The sequence below is a fragment of the Pyrus communis genome, chromosome 2, assembly GCF_041283825.1.
Source record: "Pyrus communis isolate YQ-2024b chromosome 2, ASM4128382v1, whole genome shotgun sequence".
Lineage (NCBI taxonomy): Eukaryota > Viridiplantae > Streptophyta > Magnoliopsida > Rosales > Rosaceae > Pyrus > Pyrus communis.
Genome location: NC_142566.1, coordinates 16,611,409 through 16,634,610, shown reverse-complemented (window position 1 = coordinate 16,634,610; position 23,202 = coordinate 16,611,409). Strand labels below are relative to the sequence as shown.

Sequence of the window (23,202 nt, the reverse complement as noted above, 5' to 3'; positions counted from 1 at the left end):
TTTCTTGGCATTGAGATGGCAACCTCTCAACGGGGTTTGCCAACATAATTATGTCACCCCAATTGATTGCAAGCTAGTTGTCAGCCCAATTGACAGTAAATTTAAGCTTACTACTGATGGCGAGGCACTCAAGAATGTCACCTATTATCAAAGATTGGCTGGCAAGCTTATCTTACTATCACCTTGTTTGGACCCAAAATTACACCATCGGCCCGAATGATCGAGGCTGTTGAATGTGTAGAGTTCTAGACCTTCATGGACTTGTTAAGGTAATTTCTTATGATTATTGAGGGATAATATTGTGGTTTTAATCATAATTATTATTTTTAATAGTATATTAAATTATTTTAACTTAATATTAATTAAGATCCCAGTCGGTTTGAACGAAATGGAATAATGGGCATGTGCCTTTGTCTTATTCATGTATTGCTTTGGCCATGTGGAGTAATGCATCATTGGGAGATTGATTTGATAGAATCTGGCAATGCCGTGTAGAATGATACGACTGCAATTTACAAGGCACGACATCAGATGATGAAGCATGCAAGATAGGGTAATTATCATCACCGAATATCCATGTTATTTTAATTAAATGGGATAATGCAATTGCATGCATTATCACATCTGCGGGAAATAGGGATTGCATGCAAGACCTGGAGTTGAAGTGGGACTGTATCATGTTGTTATGAAGGAACACGAAGACTTTTTGGATGATGATGATGATAAGATGACAACAATAAGATAATTAACCTTTGGTTTTTTATGCTAAAAGATTTAGCATATTAGCATATGCTTTTATACTGTGAGTCAGCATGAAGACCTTTATGAAGCCAGATTCACTTAGCAACTCGTTCAGCCATGCATACCGCGAATTTTGTTGATAAGGATTGCTTAAAATAGTTGATTATCCTTTAGTATCAAGACGTGATTTGTTGTTCACGGAAAAGGCTCTACAAGGCGGCCATCATGCGGTTCGGTATTATAAATACAAAGCTACACATAATGTAAAAGGACCTCCAATTCAACACATAACTGCCCTGCGCAAATCTCTCAAACACTTTGAGTTTTTTTTTATTTTCTTTTTCGCCAACACATCTTCAGTTTGGATAAACAGCACTGTGAAGGCAATCGGCGAACATCTTCAGTTTGGATAAACAACATTGTTGCTATAGAATTAGCCATTCCCGGAGCACCTTCAGTTTGGATAAATAGCACTGCGTCGAGGCCGAATGGTCATCTATCTAAGTCTCGGTCAAGAAGGATTTTCGAATTCTTATTGGTAGAGGTTATCTCATTAGCATCCTCGGTGAAATAAGGTGTTACCAGGTTACTATATTCGGCACCTTGAGAGCCGAATTTGATATTGAACTTCGCAGAACTAGCAGCCTTGTCTTCAGGCTCTAGAACTTGAAGGCCGAGACGTGTTCCTTCCTCAGCCGCAATCGCAAGATTAAGAAGTCAGCAACGCGCTCAACGCGACATCAACAAATTTTACTCCTCGACCGACGAGTTGGCATGCCCCGCATCAACTGAATAACGTAGTTAGCTCATTACTTACTCGGCCTGCACGCCACTTAGGCTTTGTAATTTTTAGGATCAACACACCCGTTTAGACATTACCTTTGTTGTGAGCTTAGTCAGTCAATTCATGCATGCACCCACAGTAGAACATCTCAATATTGTTAAAAAGATCATACGTTATCTCAAAGGGTCCATTGATAGGGGTATCCTCATGCGTAATAACCATTCCACTAAGATTCATACATACACTGATGCCGACTGAGCAGGCAGTGCAATCGATAGAAAATCCACCACTGGTTATTGCACATTTGTTGGAGGCAACATTGTCACTTTGAAGATTAAGAAACAACAAGTCATTGCCCACTCTAGTGCTGAAGCTAAATATCGAGCAATGGTTACCACTGCATGTGAATTGATTTGGCTTAAAAGTTTCTTGTTTGGTCTAGGTTCTTGAGTACAACTCCTATGTCTTTAATGTGTGATAATTAAGCAGCCATGCACATTACTGCAAACCCAGTTTTTCATGAAAGAACCAAGCATATTGAAGTTGACTGTCACTTCATTAGGGCTCAAGTTTAGTCATAACTTGTCCAAACAGTTTTCATTCACAGTTATGATCAATTGGCGGACATGTTCACTAAGGCTCTTTTGTCTGTACATTTTCAATGTCTTCTAGGCAAGCTTGGATCGACTATACTCCTCGATCCAGCTTGAGGGGAAGTATTGAGAGTTACCAACCCTAGACAAATTATGCCCTAGACAGATTATGCAATTCCAGAAATCATGGGTGCAGCATGGCTACACAACACCTTTTGTGTTTCCTGACAGATTATGTGTAAATCTCTTCTTAGTCTTGTAGTTGGTTTCCTCCAATTAAGGAGTAGGGCTGATATCTAGTGTTTGGTGTAATCTCCTTTAATTAAGAAGTATAGCTGGTCTTTAGGGTTTAGTCTAAGGACCGTTGGATGTAACCGGCCCATCTTTTCTTTTATATCACTAGTACAAAAAATACTTTGGGTGACGTAGGTCCTTCGTCGCGCAAAGTCAAAAAAACGTCGCGCAAAAATTTGCGTGACGAACCTTCGTCGCGCCACGCCTGTGAAAGAAGGTTTTGCGTGACGAAGAAGTTACATGCGTCGCGCAAAGGGTCTTTGCGTGACGTAGTACCATACGTCACGCAAAGTGGGTTTGCGTGACCTTGGTGTGCGTCACGCAAAGTGGGTTGGCGTGACCTAGGTTTGCGTCACGCAAAGTGGGTGTGGGTTGGCGTAACCAAGGTCTGCGTCACGCAAAGTGGGTTGGCGTGACCTAGGTGTGCGTCACGCAAAGTGGGTGTGGGTTGGCGTGACCAAGGTCTGCGTCACGCAAAGTGGGTTGGCGTCACTCAAAGACACTTTGCGTGACGCATAACTACGTCACGCAAACCCACTTTGCGTGACCTATGGAACTTTTTCGTCGCGCAAACTTTTTATGTTTTTATTTTTTTGACAAAAATATTTTTGATTTATTAATATTTTTGATTTAATTTTTAATAAATATTGTAATTCAATTCTAAACAATAAACAATAAACCAAGAAAAAAATTAATTATAAACCATATAAAAATGTGCATACAAGATGTCTAAACAAAAAAAGAAAAAACTACAACAAGTAGTGTTCTAGGTTTGAAAACTACTGGGTATCGGGTAAGTGAGGTGGCTGGGAGGTCGAAGGTGGAGTAAGATCAGGTGCTGGCAGCTGGATTTGGAGACCGGACACCGCTAAGGCCTGTACAATCATACTCATCTGGGCCCTCATCTGCTCGTTCTCAGCTCTCATCTGCTCGTTCTCAGCCTTTATATGCTCGCTCTGGGCCCTCATCTGCTCACTTTGGGCCTTTATCTGCTCGTCCTGGGCTGCAAGCTGACCTTTTAGGGTTGTCACTTCCTCCTTCAGGGCGTTGACCTCTCCTGTGGTCGAATTGGAAGAAGAGGCACCCGTCTCACGAACCCGCACCTTCCCCATACCCCGAACAACCTTGCCATGACGACGACCGTACTTTTGATCCAGGACCGCAGTCATGATCTGAAAACCTACATCCTCGGGTAAAGTGACGTCCTCCATCGGGGTTTCCGAGGGAAGTTGCGATGTTGCTTCTTGGAGAACAGCATCGCCCTTTTCCACCATAGTAGCCTGTAATAATAAAGAAAAAACATATAATGGTTAATAACAAAATATAAATAACAAACAGCCAATTTCCGCACCATTTTTCTATAGCTTCATAGTTGGCATCGTCTGAGCTAATAAGAAATCTCTCCACTTCTTTGAGATAGTTTCGAGTAATCTGTGGTTCCCATGAGACACCTTTGCCTAACATCTCAATGCTAAATCATCAGGAAATCCAGGAATAAGACATTGGTGCAAAAATTCTCTATATTCCAAAAGATTGTTAAATAAAATCAACCAAATACTCGAGACCAAAAAAGAGAAAAACTACATGCGTATAGAGCTATAGATAAGATAGAGGTCAGTTCTTCGCGAAACCAACATTGCATTTTACCAAAAAAAATAAAAATAAAAAAAATAAAACCCAACAAAATAAAAGATGAGTATATGCAGTGGCAGTCATATAAGAGTTCATTCATCAGCTGAAATTTGTTACTTCAGATTGGCCCATTCATCATTTCTATAAAATTTATATTATGGCATTCCCACTTAGCAAAACTAACATGTTAGCATTAATAAACTGAAAAGCTATATCATTGTAACCCGAGTCAACTTATCCAATCAAAAAAGTAGTGTAATATCTTTAGTAGAACATAACCTGGTCTATCCAGCAAGTTTTATGCGAAACTCATTGAAATTCCTTATCATTGAGGTAAACTTGGAGCTCATTTTCTGCACATTGATGAAGTCGTTCCAACCCAGACTCAACTTCACCTGCAGAAACACAAATTAATTAGGACAAAGCAACACGATGCATTGTCTCTCTTCAAGCTTGAGAAAATGACATACCTTGCAAGTACTCAAAGAACTTGGCATGTTCATGCTCCGGCAAATAATATCAATTAGCATATGTCCATGTTAGTACTCGCCTATATTCAACTATTTGAAAATAAAGAAAATTTAATAAGAAAAAGCAATAGACTCTTGGTAGAAAAGTGTGGTCATTTGTGGTGTACCTGTAGTCAGGCCTCTGTAATGAACTTCAACTGTGACTCAGGTTGGCACTACATATCGCTCTGCTTCTCAAGCTACAATAACAACATCGATGGTATACATAACTAAAAAAAATGAAAAATAGTAGAAACTGAAGGAGAAAATTGTACATATAGAAAATACATTGCACTAAGCATAAACCCAGGAACACAAACCACACAAATAACATTCACATTCATCAGCTATACCAAAATCACTAACCAAGAAAGACATGACAGTAAAATGTTTTACTTACGTGCATAGTGCATCTGCAAGTCTGCAAGTGCTTTTCACCGGGACTGCAGTGCAGTGAAGGGAAAGGAAAAAAAAATTACTCTAACATGAATTATTTTATAAATACCATAGATTGTCATGAAGAACATGTATTTTGAAATTATAGATATGATTTATACCCCAAAAAGTAGATAATAGAAACTGCTAAAGCATCAATTGAAAAAATAAAAAGAAGATTCATGCACATCGAGCCTATGATAAATGTCAATTAATTGACATTAAGTCAAAGAAAGCATCTGCTAAAGCATAATTAACCCAACCTACTTTAATCCATGAAATCAATTCAGTTATCCCTTCCTATTCTGATAACTGTCCGAACCATGAATGAGATACAATTGGATCATCATCCAAGAACCGATACAGGTGGTTCCCATCCTCAAATAGAATTTTCCTGGTGCAACATAAAAGCACTGTTGAAAACAACGAAAGAATACATGTCAACAATGGCGTAATATATGTGAAGCAAGTTGGTTTGACATGAAAACAAAAATTGTAATTGTCCACATAATTCACGCCTTCATTGTATAAGAAAAATGTCAGTCCAACCACTTGTAGATCAAATGTAATTTTGATTGAGTATTATTCTTTCCACCCAGAATTTCCTAACAATAAAACAAAGTGAATGAGAATATAAAGACACTTCCAAGGCAAACTTCAACGGCTCAGTGAAGAACATTATGCAAAATAGAGTTTGCATGCAAACTTTCTCCAAATTCAATAGCCTGCATCATAACAGAAATCGAAAGGTAAAAGGGAAGAGTTAATAAGAATAAGATTAGCTAGCAATCTGTTTTGCATATATAGTAGATACAACATACTTGATGAAATCATTTCTTGCATATGAAATACAACATCGTCATTTAACTGCATACACAGTGCAAAAACCTCTCCATTTGCTTTTAAGACAGGCATCCCAAGAAGTTCAAGTAGTTCCTATAAAACCACCTTTAGTAAATAACTGATAAGCACTCATAATGCCTCACCAACAAACCAAAAGGTATCTATGTTGAACACATGTTGCCAAAAAAATGATTAAAGTAAGTATAAGCATGGATACTCAGTCGACTACTAAATCAGGAGCAAACGAAAGGTCTGCAATTAGGTACAAAAGAATCCATTGCACCAAAATGCCAAAATAATACCAAAAAAAATACAAACCACAGTTTTTAAATTGATAACAAAATCGTAACATCAGAAAGAACCGACCATGCATTCTTGAATATACTTTGTAAATGTCTTGTTCCTCGCAACTGAAACACCATTTTCAGCCACATGCAAACTCGCTGAATCAATACCAGAGAAACGAAAAAACCTTGCAATACTCACCTGCGAATTCAGAGGCGACGGAGTTCCGTTAGCCACAAAGATCATAAATGCACCAAATAGAATAAACACTCAACAATAATTAAGCTTACTCTCAATTCAAAGCCTTAATCTTTTATCTAAGCTAAGCAACAACACAAAGAACAAAAAATAAAAAAGGCATTGTAAAAAACAATAGAAAAATTACTGAGAGTAACGTAATTTATACCAATAAACTACCATTCAATTTCAATTTTGAAGTAACCCCACCACATTCCCCAAAGACTAAACCAAAACACAACAAACTCACCCCAAATTTTCCATTTTATTCCCTATCTTTCAATCAATCAAACATACCCTCAAAGATTATATAAACAAACTAAAACCCTAATTCCAAAACAAACCCCTGTTTTAAAAATTTCTCATCTTTCTTCATAAAGCAATCAGAAAATGCAAGCGCATAAACAAATTACTGAACCTTGGGGAAGAGACAGATGGTACGGAAGACGGATAACCTGAGGTGGGGACTTCGTGCACGATCCTTGGCTGTTTCGTGTTGTACGATAAAAAAAAAGGAGAGCAAAACGGAAACCGAAAACAGAAGCTCACTTCGCATCAGCTTTTTAGGAAGCAGCAGCTCTAGATTTACACCTATTCAGCTAAACCGCAAAAACCTATGAGAATCGTTCAAAAACGAAAAAAAAAACCCGATATATATATATATATAGAAAAAGGAAGTCAGATTTGGGGAAAAATAGAGATGAAAAAAAATACCAGGAGAAGGAGAGGATGAGACGCTGGAGGAGAAGATGACATCCAACGGAGCAGCAACTTGAACGGAGCTAAAGCGAGTGCAGATTCTGATGAGGGATGTTTTGATGATGCAGGGATTTCGAGGACACTGGATTACCTTGGAATTTCTCCGTTTGTGACTAAGAACACTCGAGAACAACGTTTTAGTTTTCTGAGAAAGAAAACTCCAGAGAAGCAGAGGAACCGAGAGGAAAAGATGAAAAACTTGGAAAAATTGAAAAAAAGCGCCTATTTTTCGCTAGGGAGTGCCAAAATTATCAATTCGCGTGACGTAGGTATATAATTCGACGTCACGCAAGGTGGTTTTGCGCGACGATTAAAGCGTCGCGCAAGGTTTTTTTTTTTTTTTTTTTTTAAAGTATTAAAAAAATTACCAAAAATGTGACTTTACTCCTTTCAAGTTCAATTTTTATTTCACATAAACCCCACAATAATATATTATTAAAAAAAAACCCATAATAATTTTTTTTACATATATATCATTCAATTTCTTAACTGTTATAAGTACAAAATAAATAAATTAAAATCTACCTACTAAATACATATACCATTGCACTTGATGGGAAACACATTGTACGAAACTAGTTTCAACGATCCAACCGTCAAACTTGTTTGTATATGCTTCGAGATCGCATACGCCAAAAATAGGAAAAAAAAAACATTTAGAGATCAAGTAACGCGACAAAACTTTTCGACGGTTATAAATGAAAAATAACGATTTAACGGTAGTTTTAACTCCGATTTTGATGACTTTTTACAGCTACACTCCTTGACCCTATATGAATACAATGAACTAATTCGATCGTCAATTTAAAGTATTTACACAAGTGGATACCACAAAATCTTATGTTATACTTAATGAAAGTATTAATAAACTCTTAAGTGTTAGTAAATCTACCATTTTGATGGGAAACACATTGTACGAAACTAGTTTCAACGATCCAACCGTCAAACTTGTTTGTATATGTTTCGAGATCGCATACGCCAAAAATAGGAAAAAAAAAACATTTAGAGATCAAGTAACGTGACAAACACTTTTCGACGGTTATAAATGAAAAATAACGATTTAACGGTAGTTTTAACTCCGATTTTGATGATTTTTTACAGCTACACTCCTTGACCCTATATGAATCCAATGAACTCATTTGATCGTCAATTTAAAGTATTTACACAAGTGGATACCACAAAATCTTATGTTATACTTAATGAAAGTATTAATAAATCAACCATTTTGATGGGAAACACATTGTACGAAACTAGTTTCAACGATCCAACCGTCAAACTTGTTTGCATATGCTTCGAGATCGCATACGCCAAAAATAAGAAAAAAAAAACATTTAGAGATCAAGTAACGCGACAAACACTTTTCGACGGTTATAAATGAAAAATAACGATTTAACGGTAGTTTTAACTCCGATTTTGATGATTTTTTACAGCTACACTCCTTGACCCTATATGAATCCAATGAACTCATTCGATCGTCAATTTAAAGTATTTACACAAGTGGATACCACAAAAATCTTATGTTATACTTAATGAAAGTATTAATAAATCAACCATTTTGATGGGAAACACATTGTACGAAACTAGTTTCAACGATCCAACCGTCAAACTTGTTTGCATATGCTTCGAGATCGCATACGCCAAAAATAGGAAAAAAAAAACATTTAGAGATCAAGTAACGCGACAAACACTTTTCGACGGTTATAAATGAAAAATAACGATTTAACGGTAGTTTTAACTCCGATTTTGATGATTTTTTACAGATACACTCCTTGACCCTATATGAATCCAATGAACTCATTCGATCGTCAATTTAAAGTATTTACACAAGTGGATACCACAAAATCTTATGTTATACTTAATGAAAGTATTAATAAATCAACCATTTTGATAGGAAACACATTGTACGAAACTAGTTTCAACGATCCAACCGTCAAACTTGTTTGCATATGCTTCGAGATCGCATACGCCAAAAATAGGAAAAAAAAAAACATTTAAAGATCAAGTAACGCGACAAACACTTTTCGACGGTTATAAATGAAAAATAACGATTTAACGGTAGTTTTAACTCCGATTTTGATGATTTTTTACAGCTACACTCCTTGACCCTATATGAATCCAATGAACTCATTCTATCGTTAATTTAAAGTATTTACACAAGTGGATACCACAAAATCTTATGTTATACTTAATGAAAGTATTAATAAATCAACCATTTTGATGGGAAACACATTGTACGAAACTAGTTTCAACGATCCAACCGTCAAACTTGTTTGCATATGCTTCGAGATCGCATACGCCAAAAATAGGAAAAAAAAAAACATTTAGAGATCAAGTAACGCGACAAACACTTTTCGACGGTTATAAATGAAAAATAACGATTTAACGGAGAAAAATAACGATCCAACCGTCATAGCCATTGTTTATCTACATAAGTATGGCATATGCTCACAAAAATCAACCTGCTCATTATTGAACTAAAACCTATTGTCTTAGCATTGAGAAAAAAGTCAATTAGTTTGCAGTTTCTACCACCCAAACTGATGAAGTAAAGGAGAAAAAAGTCGTTGACTTTGCGCGACGCCGTATGCGTCGCGCAAAACATCTTTGCGTGACGCAGGGCTACATGAGTCGCGCAAAACTGTTTTGCGTGACGCGACATACGTCACGCAAAGATGTTTTGTGCGACGTAAGTGCACATGCGTCGCGCAAAGCTGTTTTGCGCGACTCATGTAGCTCTGCGTCACGCAAAGTCAACAGAAAAAGCGGTAAAACTCACTTGGTTTAGCGCAAAAAACTTGCAGCACTTTGCGCGACGCCAATCTTCGTCGCGCAAAGGCCATTTGTGCGACGTTTTTTGTTTAGCGTCACGCAAACATACTTTGCGCGACGCATTTAGCTGCGTCGCGCAAGTTTTCGTCGCGCAAACATGTTTTTGTACTAGTGTATACGTGTGTCCTTGTACATTCACATTTAAGAAATACAAGAAAACTTAAACCAAAACTGCAACAGATGTAGGAAAGAAAAAAAGAATCAATCATGCAATTGAAAAATTGTCATAATACATGGTGTCCATATTAGCTGATCTACGTCTCAACGCATGATATGATCCAACATAGAACCTGACAGGACATCCAAAATCAATATTTAGTATTTGCTCCTTTAAGTAATTGATTCACAAGTTGTTGCTACAAAACTCATGACAAGAACAAGAAGAATAGAAATATACAAATTAAATACCTCCGGCCAACAATGAACTGCACTGGTGTGCAAAGAGTCCATCTTAAAAGCATCCCTACAGTGAGCATGTTGTGAACCTTGTAGTCTAACCAATTTCCATAAGGAGGAAGCGAAGCATCGGAAGCACCATTGAGAATAAAAATATAGGAACCGAAAATAGGAAGCTAAGGAAAAACTGGTTCCTGTACATCTGAATCTCATGTTTCCGCTCAGCTTCTCTTGGTCTTGGAGGAACATATATACAAGCTTGCCTGGTACACCATGGATTCATGGCCAGCTTCTTCAATACAACGTATAAGAGATCTTGGACCTGTGAGGTCTGAATCATAGGTAATAGTCACCTTCTTCTCTGCCAAGTCGACTTCAACATTACTTACTCCTTCAACTGATTCAACGACGGATTGGACAATAGTCATATCCTCTAGAGAATCAACTCCTTCAAGTTTTAGATGAAGTTTGTTGACATCATTCCCAGAACTAACCAGTTCAGCCCCAAAGCCAGCATCTTCAATTGCTTGAATAATGCAACTAGTATCAGTGAGGTTGGGATCAAAGCGAACCTTTGCTTCTTCCAGGGATAGACCAACAACTGCATTTCTCACTCCATCGACCATTCGAAGAGCGCACTCAACAGACTCGGAGCAGCTGGTGCATGCCATTCCTTTTATCCTCAGTCGGCATACTGCTACATCTTGTTGTGGAAATTCAGAAACAGGGAAACCAGCATCTTCTACAGCTTCCTTAATTTTTCTTACCTACCATAAAAAAACATCATATGCTAAGTGCTCACAAGGCATACTAATACATTACTGAAAAACTTTGGTTTGGTAATCGTGTCTAACAAATGTTTTTGAAATTATTTTAAAAGATGAGTTTTTTGAAGAAAGGCGGAAAAATAGCATCTTAGAGAAGTCCTTAAACTTCACTCACATTAATGAGCTCTGGTATACAATTGACTGCAGCTTGGCCTTCAATGGGCGACACTGTTGCACTCAAGCTTTCCCAACACAGATTCAATCGTTAATGCAATTATTTATTCATTACGTCTGTTAATTAAACAGCTGAGACCTTTCTTTAAACAGTGGTGATCATTTGAAGTGACCAAACGGGTCAAATCCCCCCAACGAGTTCTCACCCTGCACCCCAGAAGCTGAACCAGCTATTTGCTCCTTGTATCCAAAATAGAAAAGCTCCATTAACGATTGAACATATCATATCCGGAATGAACATCCAGAGGATGAAGTTAACGATTGAACATGTAATACAAGGAATGAACATTCAGGGATGAAGTTATTCATTACATTACTGGAACCAACTTGTCCTTGAACTCAAAGGAAGCAAACTCACTTTGCAACCATGCTAAAACATAGAGACAAACTACAACAACCACAATAACTTATAACTACTAATTAATTGCAAACTATTGCAATTATTTATTCATTACATCTGTTAATTAAACAGCTGAGACCTTTTTTAAACTGTGGTGATCATTTGAAGTGACCAAACGGGTCAAATCCCCCCAACGAGTTCTCACCCTGCGCCCCAGAAGCCGACGACGACCCGCCTCCACCAGCATCAGAGGAGGAACAGTCCCTAAACATTCCCATCATGGAGGGGTCATACATGGGAGGACCATGCTGGGGCCCGAAATAATATCCCGGCCCATAAGATGGTGGCGGGGGAGGCATCATTGCAACCTGCCCAGCATGCCCGGGAGGGTAATAGTCCATTAGCTGGCGCTCCTCCCTCTTCACAAACTGAGAGCGGTCGGAACTCTCAGACTCCCGGTAGCGTTGGAGGTAAATGGTGAGGGGTTCGACGTAGTTGTCAAACCCAAGCTTTCCCATTGCCCAGAGGACATCCTCAGCAGTGACAGTCTTGCGCTGCTCGCGCTGGCAGCGCTCGTTGGCCTCGCCGGTTATGAAGGCGATGTACTCGGACACACACTCCTGCATGGTCTCCTTGGCTTCGTCAGATATTTTTGCATGCGGGGGTAATATCCTCCGCATTATGCGTATCACGTTGGCTATCGGCATGTACCGATCCTGCTCGCGAACGAGGCACTGCGGGGCCCTCTGTTCAGTGTTGTTGTCGCTACTGCCGGCCAGGGGTGGATTCATTACAGGACCTGGGTTGTTGCAGGACTCTCCGGAAGATCGGAGAATCATCTGTGAAGATCGTTGAGGACCACCCGACTGCCTCGTCCCGTGCTGGTTTTGGAACTCCATCAATTTGCAGCGTGGCACCCAGCAAAATTTAGCGTAGATAAAGAAAGTTTAATATTGTCTTTAATGACCTGGTTTACGTAATGGGAATACAAGTAGTACACCACGTGTTTTAATAGAAATGTGAGAAGTTTTATATTTTAAGTTATTAACTTTTTAGTACATATATCCTACAATTTATTTAATGATACATGGTGTATAATCTCGTGTACCGATCACATTGAAAAATCTCGCCTGACCTAAACGGTGCCGTTTTGAGCCAGGCCATTCAAAAAATTAAAACTCTTTTTCGTCTACAAGCCCGAGACCCAACTACTTCTCATGCAATTCCCTCTTTTAATTAGCACAAAGCCCCAAATCCACCCATCCAATACAAACCTTACCCCGGAACCCCACCACAATTATTCCACCTCTATCTTTCCATCATCACCTCATTACAATATTGAATTTCAAATAAATTTTATGATTTTGGTCTTATGTGTATCAGATGAAAATATTCATATGATTATTGTGATGTAGTTTATGATTATTTTATAACAATTTGATCATTGTTGGTTAATTTATAGAGAACTTTTATCTATACTTTAAAAATCACATTTTGCACTCTTCGTAAGTGTAAATTTCTTTCCCATTTTAGAAAGTTTGAAATACAAAGTGATATTTTTAGAGTGCAAATAATAATTTCTAATATATATATATATATATGATGTCTTTGTTAGTTCATATGATTTTTTATTTTGATTAGATCAAACAATCTGATCTTGGAATATTTCTCTCTAGCATCAAATAGTAATTTATTGTAAAAAATTTCAATGTTATTTTCGTTTAAGTATTTTTGAAACTTTTAAAATCAGGATCACCCAACGTTGAAATCCTGAATCTGTCACTATTGCCGTCGGAACTGTTGGCGTTGGCTGCGTACAAGGTGGGAAGAAAACAATTAATGTAAGTCAACTAATTATTCACTGTACAGATACGCTCATAAATGAGTAACTTCAATTAGAAAAAAAAAAGAGAAAAAAGAAAAACTTATTTGTGGAAACGAGGGCCATGCAAAACTTACCCGAGAAACGTTGAAAGTAACAATTTGTTGTCACTTAATTAATGGGCAAGGAAGACATGGTTTATGGTTATATTAATCAGGGTGAGGTTGTATATTAATGGGGTTTGAATCATTAATTGTCTGTGTGTACGTATGTGCAGATATTGTAAATGGCATGGCCAATCAAAGAGGTTTTTGCCACTACTTACCATAAACTGTACACCAATACAATGACAGTTGATGGTAAGAATGCCTCACATATTCTTGTATTAATAACTTGAGATACCATAATAATGTTGAATCTAGTCTATTTTAATTCTTATCTCGTTGACTTACTCCTAATCCTATTTGGTTTGTAAACTTACCACTAGGGACACTTAATACACAGTTATGGACGTGTCCACCCTTGAATCTAAAAATTCATTGAATGCAATGTGTGCGAGAAATGTCAAATTCAGTGAATAATTAATTGGAAAGGGATCGTTTCATGATCCCTTGGAAAGGGATCGTTTCATGATCCCTTCCACGTAATTCACCATGGCCAAAAATTCGGACCATTGAAATTTGATCAAACGGCTAAAGTTATTATAACTTTTAATGGAGCCTCCTATTTTTGGAGGAGGATTCTCTACCCTTCTAATCTTTCTACCCTTTCATCCTCTCCTATTTGAATGGTTACGGTTAAACCACGTCAACATCTTATATTGATTTTTTATAGAGATAATGAGACAAAAAATGATGTGTGAGACGAGAGGATGGAAGGAGATGAGAATAGGAGAGTAGAGAATCTTCCTCCCTTGTTTTTAACCGTTGGATCAAGTTTTAAGAACCCATATTTATAGATTAGGTGGAAGAGATCCGAAGAAGATCCCTTTTCTAATTAACTTACTTGAAATTTACTATAAAATTAGCAACAATCAACGAATATCATCCATTTACGTAAATACGAATGATTGACCATCCATAAAATTGCATGGACTGTTAGTCTTTGACGTTTGTTGTCTTTTCCTATATAGACTATTGATAATCTAAATAATCAGGGGTGGATAGTGATTGACCAGAGAACGATGTGCAGACCATAAACCCTAACATGCGCGTAAACTTCACGAGCTCACTTGCCCGTGATTATGTTTCCACAGTAAGCTCAAAAATCAAAGAATAAATTGACACCTCACGCGCTTGCATGTCCACGTATCACCGTGACTGTGTAAACGGATCTTTTAAGAACCGGAAAATTGGGTCCCACACAGGAAACGGCTCTCCTTATGAGTCCTACCTAATCCCTCTACCACTGTTCAAAACTCGTTTCCCAGCCCGAAACCCTATCAGCTCCTCAAAGTTTTTCATGTGATGGTATATTGCCTTACAGCGACTTGAATTCTTCCGTTAAATATCAGATTTGAATATGTATGTGTGTGTGTGTGTGTGTGTGTGTGTGTGTGTATCCTCTAATATGTAAAGAAAAATACAGATTTTTGAGTGACTGAAACCCTTCTAATTTCTAATAATCAAAGTAAAGGCAAAGCTAATAATGTTTTTCATATTAAAAAGAAACAATTATAATCAGACAAAAATTAAGCCAGTAGGTATATCTACGTGTGTGTATATTATGTTAGTGTCTAACGGAATGGAAGAAGAAGAAAATGCACAGAGAATGTAAAAATGACTGCTATTCTCTTTGCAAGTCACATAGGAACCTTTTCTTTCTTGTAAAAGTATATTTTCCACTCTGCACACACAATCGTGCAAAAGGGAATAATTCTGTTAACAAGGCTTAGCTGGATCTTTCCTTCTAGATAAAATGATCACAGCCACTCATCCAGCAATAGCTAGGATCATCACACATGGCACTCATGGCCTTACATATTTTGATCTTACACTTGGCAATTTCTAAGCACAAGTGAATACACAATTAAAGACAAGATTATTCTCAAATACTAATCAGCTCATGGCTTATAGTTCAACACTCCCCTTTAAGCTTTGAGCTGATTTGACTCCAAGCAGAACTCTGAGATAGCTGAATCGATCCTTTGGCAATGGTTTTGTGAAGATATCGCTTAACTGCTCTTTTGTAGGACAGTAGACTAGATCAATGATTCCTTCTTGCAGAGCATCTTTGATAAAATGGTATCTTCGATCAATATGTTTAGTCTTCTGATGAAACACTGGATTCTTTGTGATAGCAATTGCAGATGTGTTGTCACACTGTAATGGAGTGGCTTCAGTTTGAAGTTCCCCAAAGTCTTCTAGTACAAACCTCAGCCAGATTGCTTGTGCAGTCGCCTCTGAAGCATTGATATATTCTGCTTCAGTAGTTGAAAGTGCTACACATGTTTGTTTAACTGATGCCCAAGAGAAAATCCCACTGCCAAAAGAGAAGGCATATCCTGAAGTGCTCTTACTATCATCCACTGATCCTTCCCAGTCACTGTCACAGAAACCAATCACCATAGAATTTGTACCTTTCACATACTCCAGACCATAGTCTAAGGTTCCTTTAATGTATCTGAGCACCCTTTTGGCAGTTCCATAGTGTTTGTTTGTGGGAGAATGCATGAACCTGGCAAGTAGACTTGCTGCATACATTATGTCTGGTCTTGTAGCTGTAAGATACAGTAAGCTCCCCCACAATCTTTCTGTACTGTTCTTCATTTGCTGGACCACTTCCATCATCCATACTGAGTTTTTCAGCTGAAATCAGTGGTGTAGACACAGGCTTGCATTCATTCAACCCAAATTTATTCAACAAAGAGGAGGCATACTTCTTTTGATGAATGAATATGCTGAAATTAGTTTGAATGACTCCCATTCCTAGAAAATGGTAGAGTAAACCCAGATCAGTCATCTCATATTTCATCATCATATCCTCTTTGAATTCTGCCAACATTTCATTGCTACTACCTGTGTAGACAATATCATCTACATAGATAGACATAATTATGATATCCTTTTCTCCCCTTGACTTGATATATAATGTTGGTTCACTGAGGCTCCTTTGAAAACCACATTGGGAGAAGTATGCATCAATTTCTCCATACCAGGCTCGAAGAGCCTGTTTCAGTCCATAAAGGGCTTTATGAAGCCTATACACTTTATCTTCCTTGCCTTGCACTGTGAATCCTTCTGGTTGGTCTACATATACTTCTTCCTGCAGTACACCATTCAGGAAAGCCGATTTAACATCAAGTTGGTACAATCTCCAGCTCTTTTGGGCAGCTAATGCAATAAGAGTTCTGATAGTGTCCAGTCTAGCCACTGGAGCATAGGTTTCGTTATAGTCGAAACCAGGTTTCTGAGCATAACCTTTGGCAACCAACCTTGCCTTATTTTTCAAGACTGTGCCATCCAGATTCAATTTGGTTTTATAGACCCATTTAACCCCAATAACAGGCTGCATTGTTGGTCTATCTACCAATTCCCATGTACCATTCTTCTCAATCATAGTCAATTCATCCTGCATTGCTTTTAACCATGATTCATCTTGAGCTGCTTCTTCATATCTTTCAGGCTCCATAACACACAGATTGCATTGAGCAAAAATATCATCAAGATTTCTCCATTTCAGAGGTGTGTGGTCATAAGTCTCTGACAACTTTGCAGTTTCAGGAGTGCAACTTACTTGTTCTTGTGTATGAGAAGAAGAACTAGGACTGAGAGAACTTCTTTCAAACACACTCATCTCATATGAATTCACACCAACTACATTCTCAGGTTGATCCTGAATGTAAGTTGCAGCAGCTGAACTTTGTGAACTTGCTTTCCAATTCCAGGTCATAGATTCATCAAAAACCACATCTCTTGACAAGATTAACTTGTTAGTACATGGATCAAATATTCTGTATCCCTTCTCACATGTAGCATAACCCACAAATACACCTTTAACACTCTTAGCATCTAGCTTCTGTCTTGTCTCAGTAGGTATATGAACATAGCACAGGGAACCAAAAATCTTGAGATGTGCAAGACCTGGTTTTCTGCCACTATAGGCTTCAAAGGGGGTTATATTTCCAAGTGTCTTTGTAGGACACCTATTTAGAATATATACATTTGTGTGTACAGCTTCAGCCCAAAGAACATATGGCATACCTCTATCATGAAGCATAGTCTTTGCCATTTCAACCACAGTTCGATTTTTTCTCTCCACTACTCCATTCTGTTGAAGAGTATAAGCCATGGTGAGTTGCCTTTGAATGCCTTCAGTTTCACAAAATTTAGTGAACTCAGAAGATAAGAATTCTCCACCCCTATCACTCCTTAGACTTTTAATTTTGAAACCACTCTGCAGCTCCACCATTGACTTGAATATTTTGAAGTAATTGAATGCATCAGATTTGTATTTGAGAAAATACACCCAGATCATCCTTGTACAGTCATCAATGAATAGCATGAAATATTTGTTTCCAGCCAATGATGCATTCTGCATAGGACCACACAGATCAACATGGATAAGTTCCAGGGGACAGTTTGCTCTCCAAGATTGTTTCTTTGGAAACCAGTCTCTATGTTGCTTTCCAAACTGACATCCTTAACATACATCTTTAATTTCCTCTAGGTATGGAATACCATGCACCATATTTTTCTCACTGAGTTGCTGCAACTGCCTGAAGTTCAAATGACCAAGTCTTCTGTGCCAAGTCCGAGTAGAGTGATCTATGCTGGCTTTCAGAACCAACTGATTGTCAGGCAACAGAGAAAGAGGATAGCAATGATTTTCTTTCTTCTTGACCTTGATGACAAGATTGTCAAGTGAAGGTCCATCAAATACACTACACAGACCTTATCCAAACACTAGGTAGTATCCATTCTCATCCATTTGACCTACACTCAACAAATTTTCCTTCAATCCTGGCAAGTGCATGACCTCTCTGATGTACTTCTTCCCTTTGTTAGTATTAATTTCCAATGAACCATTCCATCAACGTTTACTAACACCCCAGTAGGCATTTGCACCTTTCCAGCAACATTTGTTCTTATATCGACAAGGAGATCAGCATTCCCTGTCATGTGGTTACTACAACCACTGTCAATGTACCAATTTCCATTGACATTTTTCTCTGAGATTGCACTATTAGCATAGAACAGATTCCCAGCCACTTCCACCAGATTTGCAGAATTTGCCTTTTGTACAATCTTCCCCATAGTGCATTCTTTAGCCCAATGACCAAACTTATCACAGTTATAACATTTGGGCTTCCCTTTATATCTACATTCACCAAAATGGAACTTAGAGCATACTCTACACTGTGGTTTGGTACTCTCTTGACCCATTGACTGTGTCTGATATGAGTTGAATGCAGGGCTATTAAGAGGTTTCTGTTGGAATCGAGATTTCGAATCCCATTTCTTCCCCTTTGCATTCCGATTCTTCTGGAATTTTGATGAACCAGATTGAGCTCCACTCCTATTCTGCCCTTGTGAACTCACTGAGAATGATGAAAATGCTTTCTCAGTGGTATCAACATTATGTAGATCAAACCGTTGTTCTTGACTCTTCAAGATTGCAACAACTTCTTGCAATTCTACAGTCTCTAAACACTTTGTATTTTCTATAACTAAACCGATCGAATCATAAGGTTTACTTAGACTAATCAGAACCTTCTGCACAAGTCTCTCATTAGAAAGTGATTCACCAAATGTTCTCATCTGATTAATTAAATCATTCAGCCTTGTGAGATAGTTAGATAGAGACTCATCATCTCGCATCCTAGCATACTCAAACACTCGTCTAAGATTCTGAAGTTTTACAGATCTAACCTGATCACCTCCATGATATTCTCCATACAGTAGATCCCATGCCATCTTGGCTGAGTCAGCGTTTGCAATCTGAGGAAAAATCTGATCAGAGACTGCGTTTTGTATGATTCCCAGAGCCTTTGCATCTCTCATTAGCACGATCATTATTTCATCATCACGATCGTCTTCCGATGACCCTTCAGCTTCCTTCTTCTTCTTCTTCTTCGAGTCAGGTGTTGACACTCCTTTTTCTACCAGGTTCCATAACCCGAGAGATTTGAAGATTGTGACCATTTTGATTCTCCAGAACTCGTAGTTCTCACCGGAGAATATTGGAGTCCTCACTTCCGAGCCTCCAGATCCAAACATGATTTTGATCTGAATCGACAACCTTCACAGAGTTTCAATGGAGCTTCGATTGAGCTCGATAGCTTCACAGATTTACGCCCAGATTGTTAAATCCAACCTGGCTCTGAGGCCATGTTAGTGTCTAAGGGAATGGAAGAAGAAGAAAATGCACAGAGAATGTAAAAATGACTGCTATTCTCTCTGCAAGTCACAGAGGAACCTTTTCTTTCTTGTAAAAGTATATTTTCCACTCTGCACACACAATCGTGCAAAAGGGAATAATTCTGTTAACAAGGCTTAACTGGATCTTTCCTTCTAGATAAAATGATCACAGCCACTCATCTAGCAATAGCTAGGATCATCACACATGACACTCATGGCCTTACATATTTTGATCTTACACTTGGCAATTTCTAAGCACAAGTGAATACACAATTAAAGACAAGATTATTCTCAAATTCTAATCAGCTCATGGCTTATGGTTCAACATATTACAGATCATCAAAACTCCACTGCAAGCGTAGAACCAGATATCCATGAGTGGTTACATAAAAATACAACCTATATTTGAGCAAACGTTACTTCGAAACGAACTAGCTAGATGAGCTGTAACAAAAATTCGGCCAAAAACTAATAAATAAAAGGGGCATTTAGATCTGGGTAAAAAAAATTGTTAGCAATAGAGCAAAATAATGTAAAAAATAACAAAAAATTTAATTTTATTCTAACAGGGAAGAAATACATTTGACTTCCTCCAAAAAGTGAACACACAAATAAATAAAAAAACACGAACACACATAAACAGTATCAAGCAGGGAAAATCGTCCACGAAAAAAATTGTGTTAAAATCTTGACAAAACAATGAATATCCTAAAAAATCAGAGATATGTCTATGATATCAGTAGTTTAGCACATAAGGAGCTGAGACAAACACAAAATTAAATGCAAAAGACCACCAAATGCAGGATCGAATGCAAAAACTTTGAGATCGGCCTTGGAAAAAACTATATTTGGGAAAAATGGGAGAGAGGAAGAGAATAAATTTTTGTCACTAAATTTTGAAGAGAAATAGACATGCATGCAATAAAACTCCAAAAACAAATAAGAAAATGAAAAAAAAAAAAAAATCAGAAAACCAACTCTTATTTTATATATGTGCACACACACGTATATAAAATCATCAAGAAGAAATTAAAACAAGTAATATGAAAAATATATCAATAAATAAGAGAGCAAAGCAAGATGCCATTTGCTAAGAGAGACTTTTACCAAGGTTTGATCATTTTGCATGCCTTGGAGGAAGCCCACCACCCATACGTTCCATTTCTGTCACTGCTTTTGCTATCTCTGTCTTTCTTCTCTCTCTCTCTTTCTCTCTCTCTCTCTCTCTCTCTCTCTCTACCTCACTACCTCTATTTTTTTTCTCTCTAGTTCTCTATGAAACATGTTTTATATTTTTTTATCTATGTCCATTGAAAGGGCAGGAGTCTAGTGAAGTGAATTTATAGCTAGAGCCAATAGGGGTGGAGTGCAAGTGGCGAACTGGCATTGTAAACGAGAAACCCAGAAATGCCGGTCATAACACACATTTGTGAGTTATGATTGGAGAAGGGGGATGATTTTACCGGGAGTAACAGGTTGTTCGGTTAATAGCCCTTGAAAAAATTTTGATTTTATTACCTAGGGAGCAATGTAGTGAACTTTCAACCACTAAAACCATCTCCAAAGGAGATTTCAAATTTTGAACCCAAAATTTAAATTTGACAGCTTATGTGGCATTTTGACATATTTTCATGATTTGCTCTCCACCCGATATGTCAAATTAAACTATTATTTTATTACATTATTATTTTTTTCTTCTTAATTCTATCTTATACTTTAAATTTTACATATAAATAATTCATAATAAAAGTCATATTAATTAATACTAATACAAATAATCCAACAAAATACAACCCCTTAATTGAAAATAGAAGAAATAAAAATCCAACTCAATAATCATCACCTTTGTAGCAACTCCATAAGCAAGCATCCTCATATCAGTAATGACCTTTTGTAGAGGTGATAAACCAAGACAACCCGATCGATCCCTTTTTTGAGCAAAGTATGAGTCATAGGCTTCTGCCGCATTTACAATTCGAAGGAAAAAAGAGGTCGATGCATCCGAAATATACTTTGAAATTGAGTTGGAGAGTACACTGGATGTTCAGCAAAATAATCATTATAAAGTCTTTGGTGCCCATCAAGTCGTCTTCTATTGATATATGCATGACCTTTTATGGAACCACGACGTTTTCTCATTCCTGTCTTCATGTTCTCTTGTTCATTTTGTAAAGCAGCCAATTCCAGCCTTTTCAGTTCTTCATCAGACTCAGAATTAACAATACTCTAAAAATGCTCCTCTGCTGAATTAGAAGATGAGTCTGAAGAAATTTGGGGCATGTTCACAAAATAACGAATGATACTTGTTGAAGAATGAATCATTGTATTTTACAAAGCAGCAACGTTGCTTAAATTGAAACAAATTTGCTGACCAAAAAAAGAAGAAATAGGTAGTGTTTTAAACGAACGCTACCGTTCAACAATCAATTGCTTAAATTGAAACAAATTTCCTAATTAAAAAAGAAGAAATAGGTAGTATTTTAAACCAACTTTACCGTTCAACAATTAAATAATAAATGACATTTAATAATAAATGATATTAAAATATTAATAAAAGACATTTAATAGTTAGTAAAAAAAAATTTGAACCTGCTGTCAAATTTGACAGCAAGCCCCTTTGCTGCCATTCCATGTCATGCTACATAAAATTTGGCATTTCGGTTGGAAACAATTAGTGGCTGTCTTTTTTTTTACTGTTATAGTTTATATGGACAATTTGGCATCTCCTTTGGAGATGCTCTAAGGGTTTTTTCAACGACACTTGAAAGCCTTATATGTATATTCCCAAGGGTGTGGATCCTATAAGGTTTATATGTATATTCCCTGGCATCGCCCAAGGGTGTGGATCCTGTAAGCTTTATATGTATATTCCCATCTCTACCTAGCACGAGGCCTTTTGGGAGCTCATTGGCTTCGTGTTCTGTAGGAATTCTGAAATTAAGCGAGTTCGCACGAGAGCAATCCCAGGATGAGTGACCCATTGGGAAGTTCTCATGTGAGTTCCCAGAAACAAAAACGTGAGGGCATGGTTGGGGCCCAAAGCAGACAATATCGTGCTACAGTGGAGTCGAGCTCGGAATGTGGTAGGGGCCTGAGCCAGGATGTGACAATTTAGTATCAGAGCCAATCCCTAGCCGGTTGTGTGCCGAAGAGGACGTCAGACCCTTTAAGGGGATGGATTCTGAGATCCCACATCGCCCAGGGATGTGGATCATGTAAACCTTATATATATATATATATATATATATATATATATATATATATATATATATTCCCATCTCTACCTAGCATGAGACATTTTGGGAGCTCACTGGCTTTGGGTTCTGTAGGAACTCCGAAGTTA

At 37.7% G+C, this 23,202-nt stretch overlaps 2 protein-coding genes and 1 pseudogene across 3 annotated transcripts; all 3 read right to left on the bottom strand.

Moving 5' to 3' along the window:
- Positions 1–3,157: 3,157 nt before the first annotated feature.
- LOC148698650 (uncharacterized) lies at positions 3,158–3,709 on the bottom strand. The gene has a single exon (XM_088684798.1). The coding sequence runs from the start codon at positions 3,684–3,686 to the stop codon at positions 3,192–3,194; it is 495 nt and encodes a 164-aa protein (XP_088540924.1). The 5' UTR covers positions 3,687–3,709; the 3' UTR covers positions 3,158–3,191.
- A 505-nt stretch (positions 3,710–4,214) lies between these two features.
- LOC148698649 (flap endonuclease GEN-like 1) lies at positions 4,215–7,281 on the bottom strand. Of its 2 annotated transcripts, XM_088684805.1 has the most exons (7): positions 7,068–7,281; positions 6,198–6,317; positions 5,810–5,924; positions 4,954–5,382; positions 4,682–4,753; positions 4,515–4,604; positions 4,215–4,439 (listed from the first exon to the last, which is right to left on the bottom strand). In XM_088684805.1, exons 1-4 carry the CDS (start codon positions 7,107–7,109, stop codon positions 5,279–5,281), a joined length of 381 nt encoding a protein of 126 aa, XP_088540931.1. In that variant the 5' UTR covers positions 7,110–7,281; the 3' UTR covers positions 4,215–4,439; positions 4,515–4,604; positions 4,682–4,753; positions 4,954–5,278. The 2 variants fall into 2 exon arrangements, 1 of the variants encoding a protein (XP_088540931.1); XR_015956009.1 differs by lacking the exons at positions 5,810–5,924; positions 6,198–6,317 and adding an exon at positions 6,809–6,967.
- Positions 7,282–11,836: 4,555 nt separating this feature from the next.
- Positions 11,837–12,517, bottom strand: LOC137746562 (nuclear transcription factor Y subunit B-9 pseudogene; annotated as a pseudogene).
- Positions 12,518–23,202: the final 10,685 nt, after the last annotated feature.

Bases quoted from the DNA above. Each gene is read 5' to 3' on its own strand.
- LOC148698650 (XM_088684798.1), bottom strand. From the start codon at position 3,686: ATGGTGGAAAAGGGCGATGCTGTTCTCCAAGAAGCAACATCGCAACTT.
- LOC148698649 (XM_088684805.1), bottom strand. From the start codon at position 7,109: ATGTCATCTTCTCCTCCAGCGTCTCATCCTCTCCTTCTCCTG. The intron at 5,925-6,197 runs GTCGGTTCTTTC...GTGGTTTTATAG, and splicing joins AGTATATTCAAGAATGCATG to GAACTACTTGAACTTCTTGG. The intron at 5,383-5,809 runs GTATGTTGTATC...ATGTTGCACCAG, and splicing joins GCAAGAAATGATTTCATCAA to GAAAATTCTATTTGAGGATG.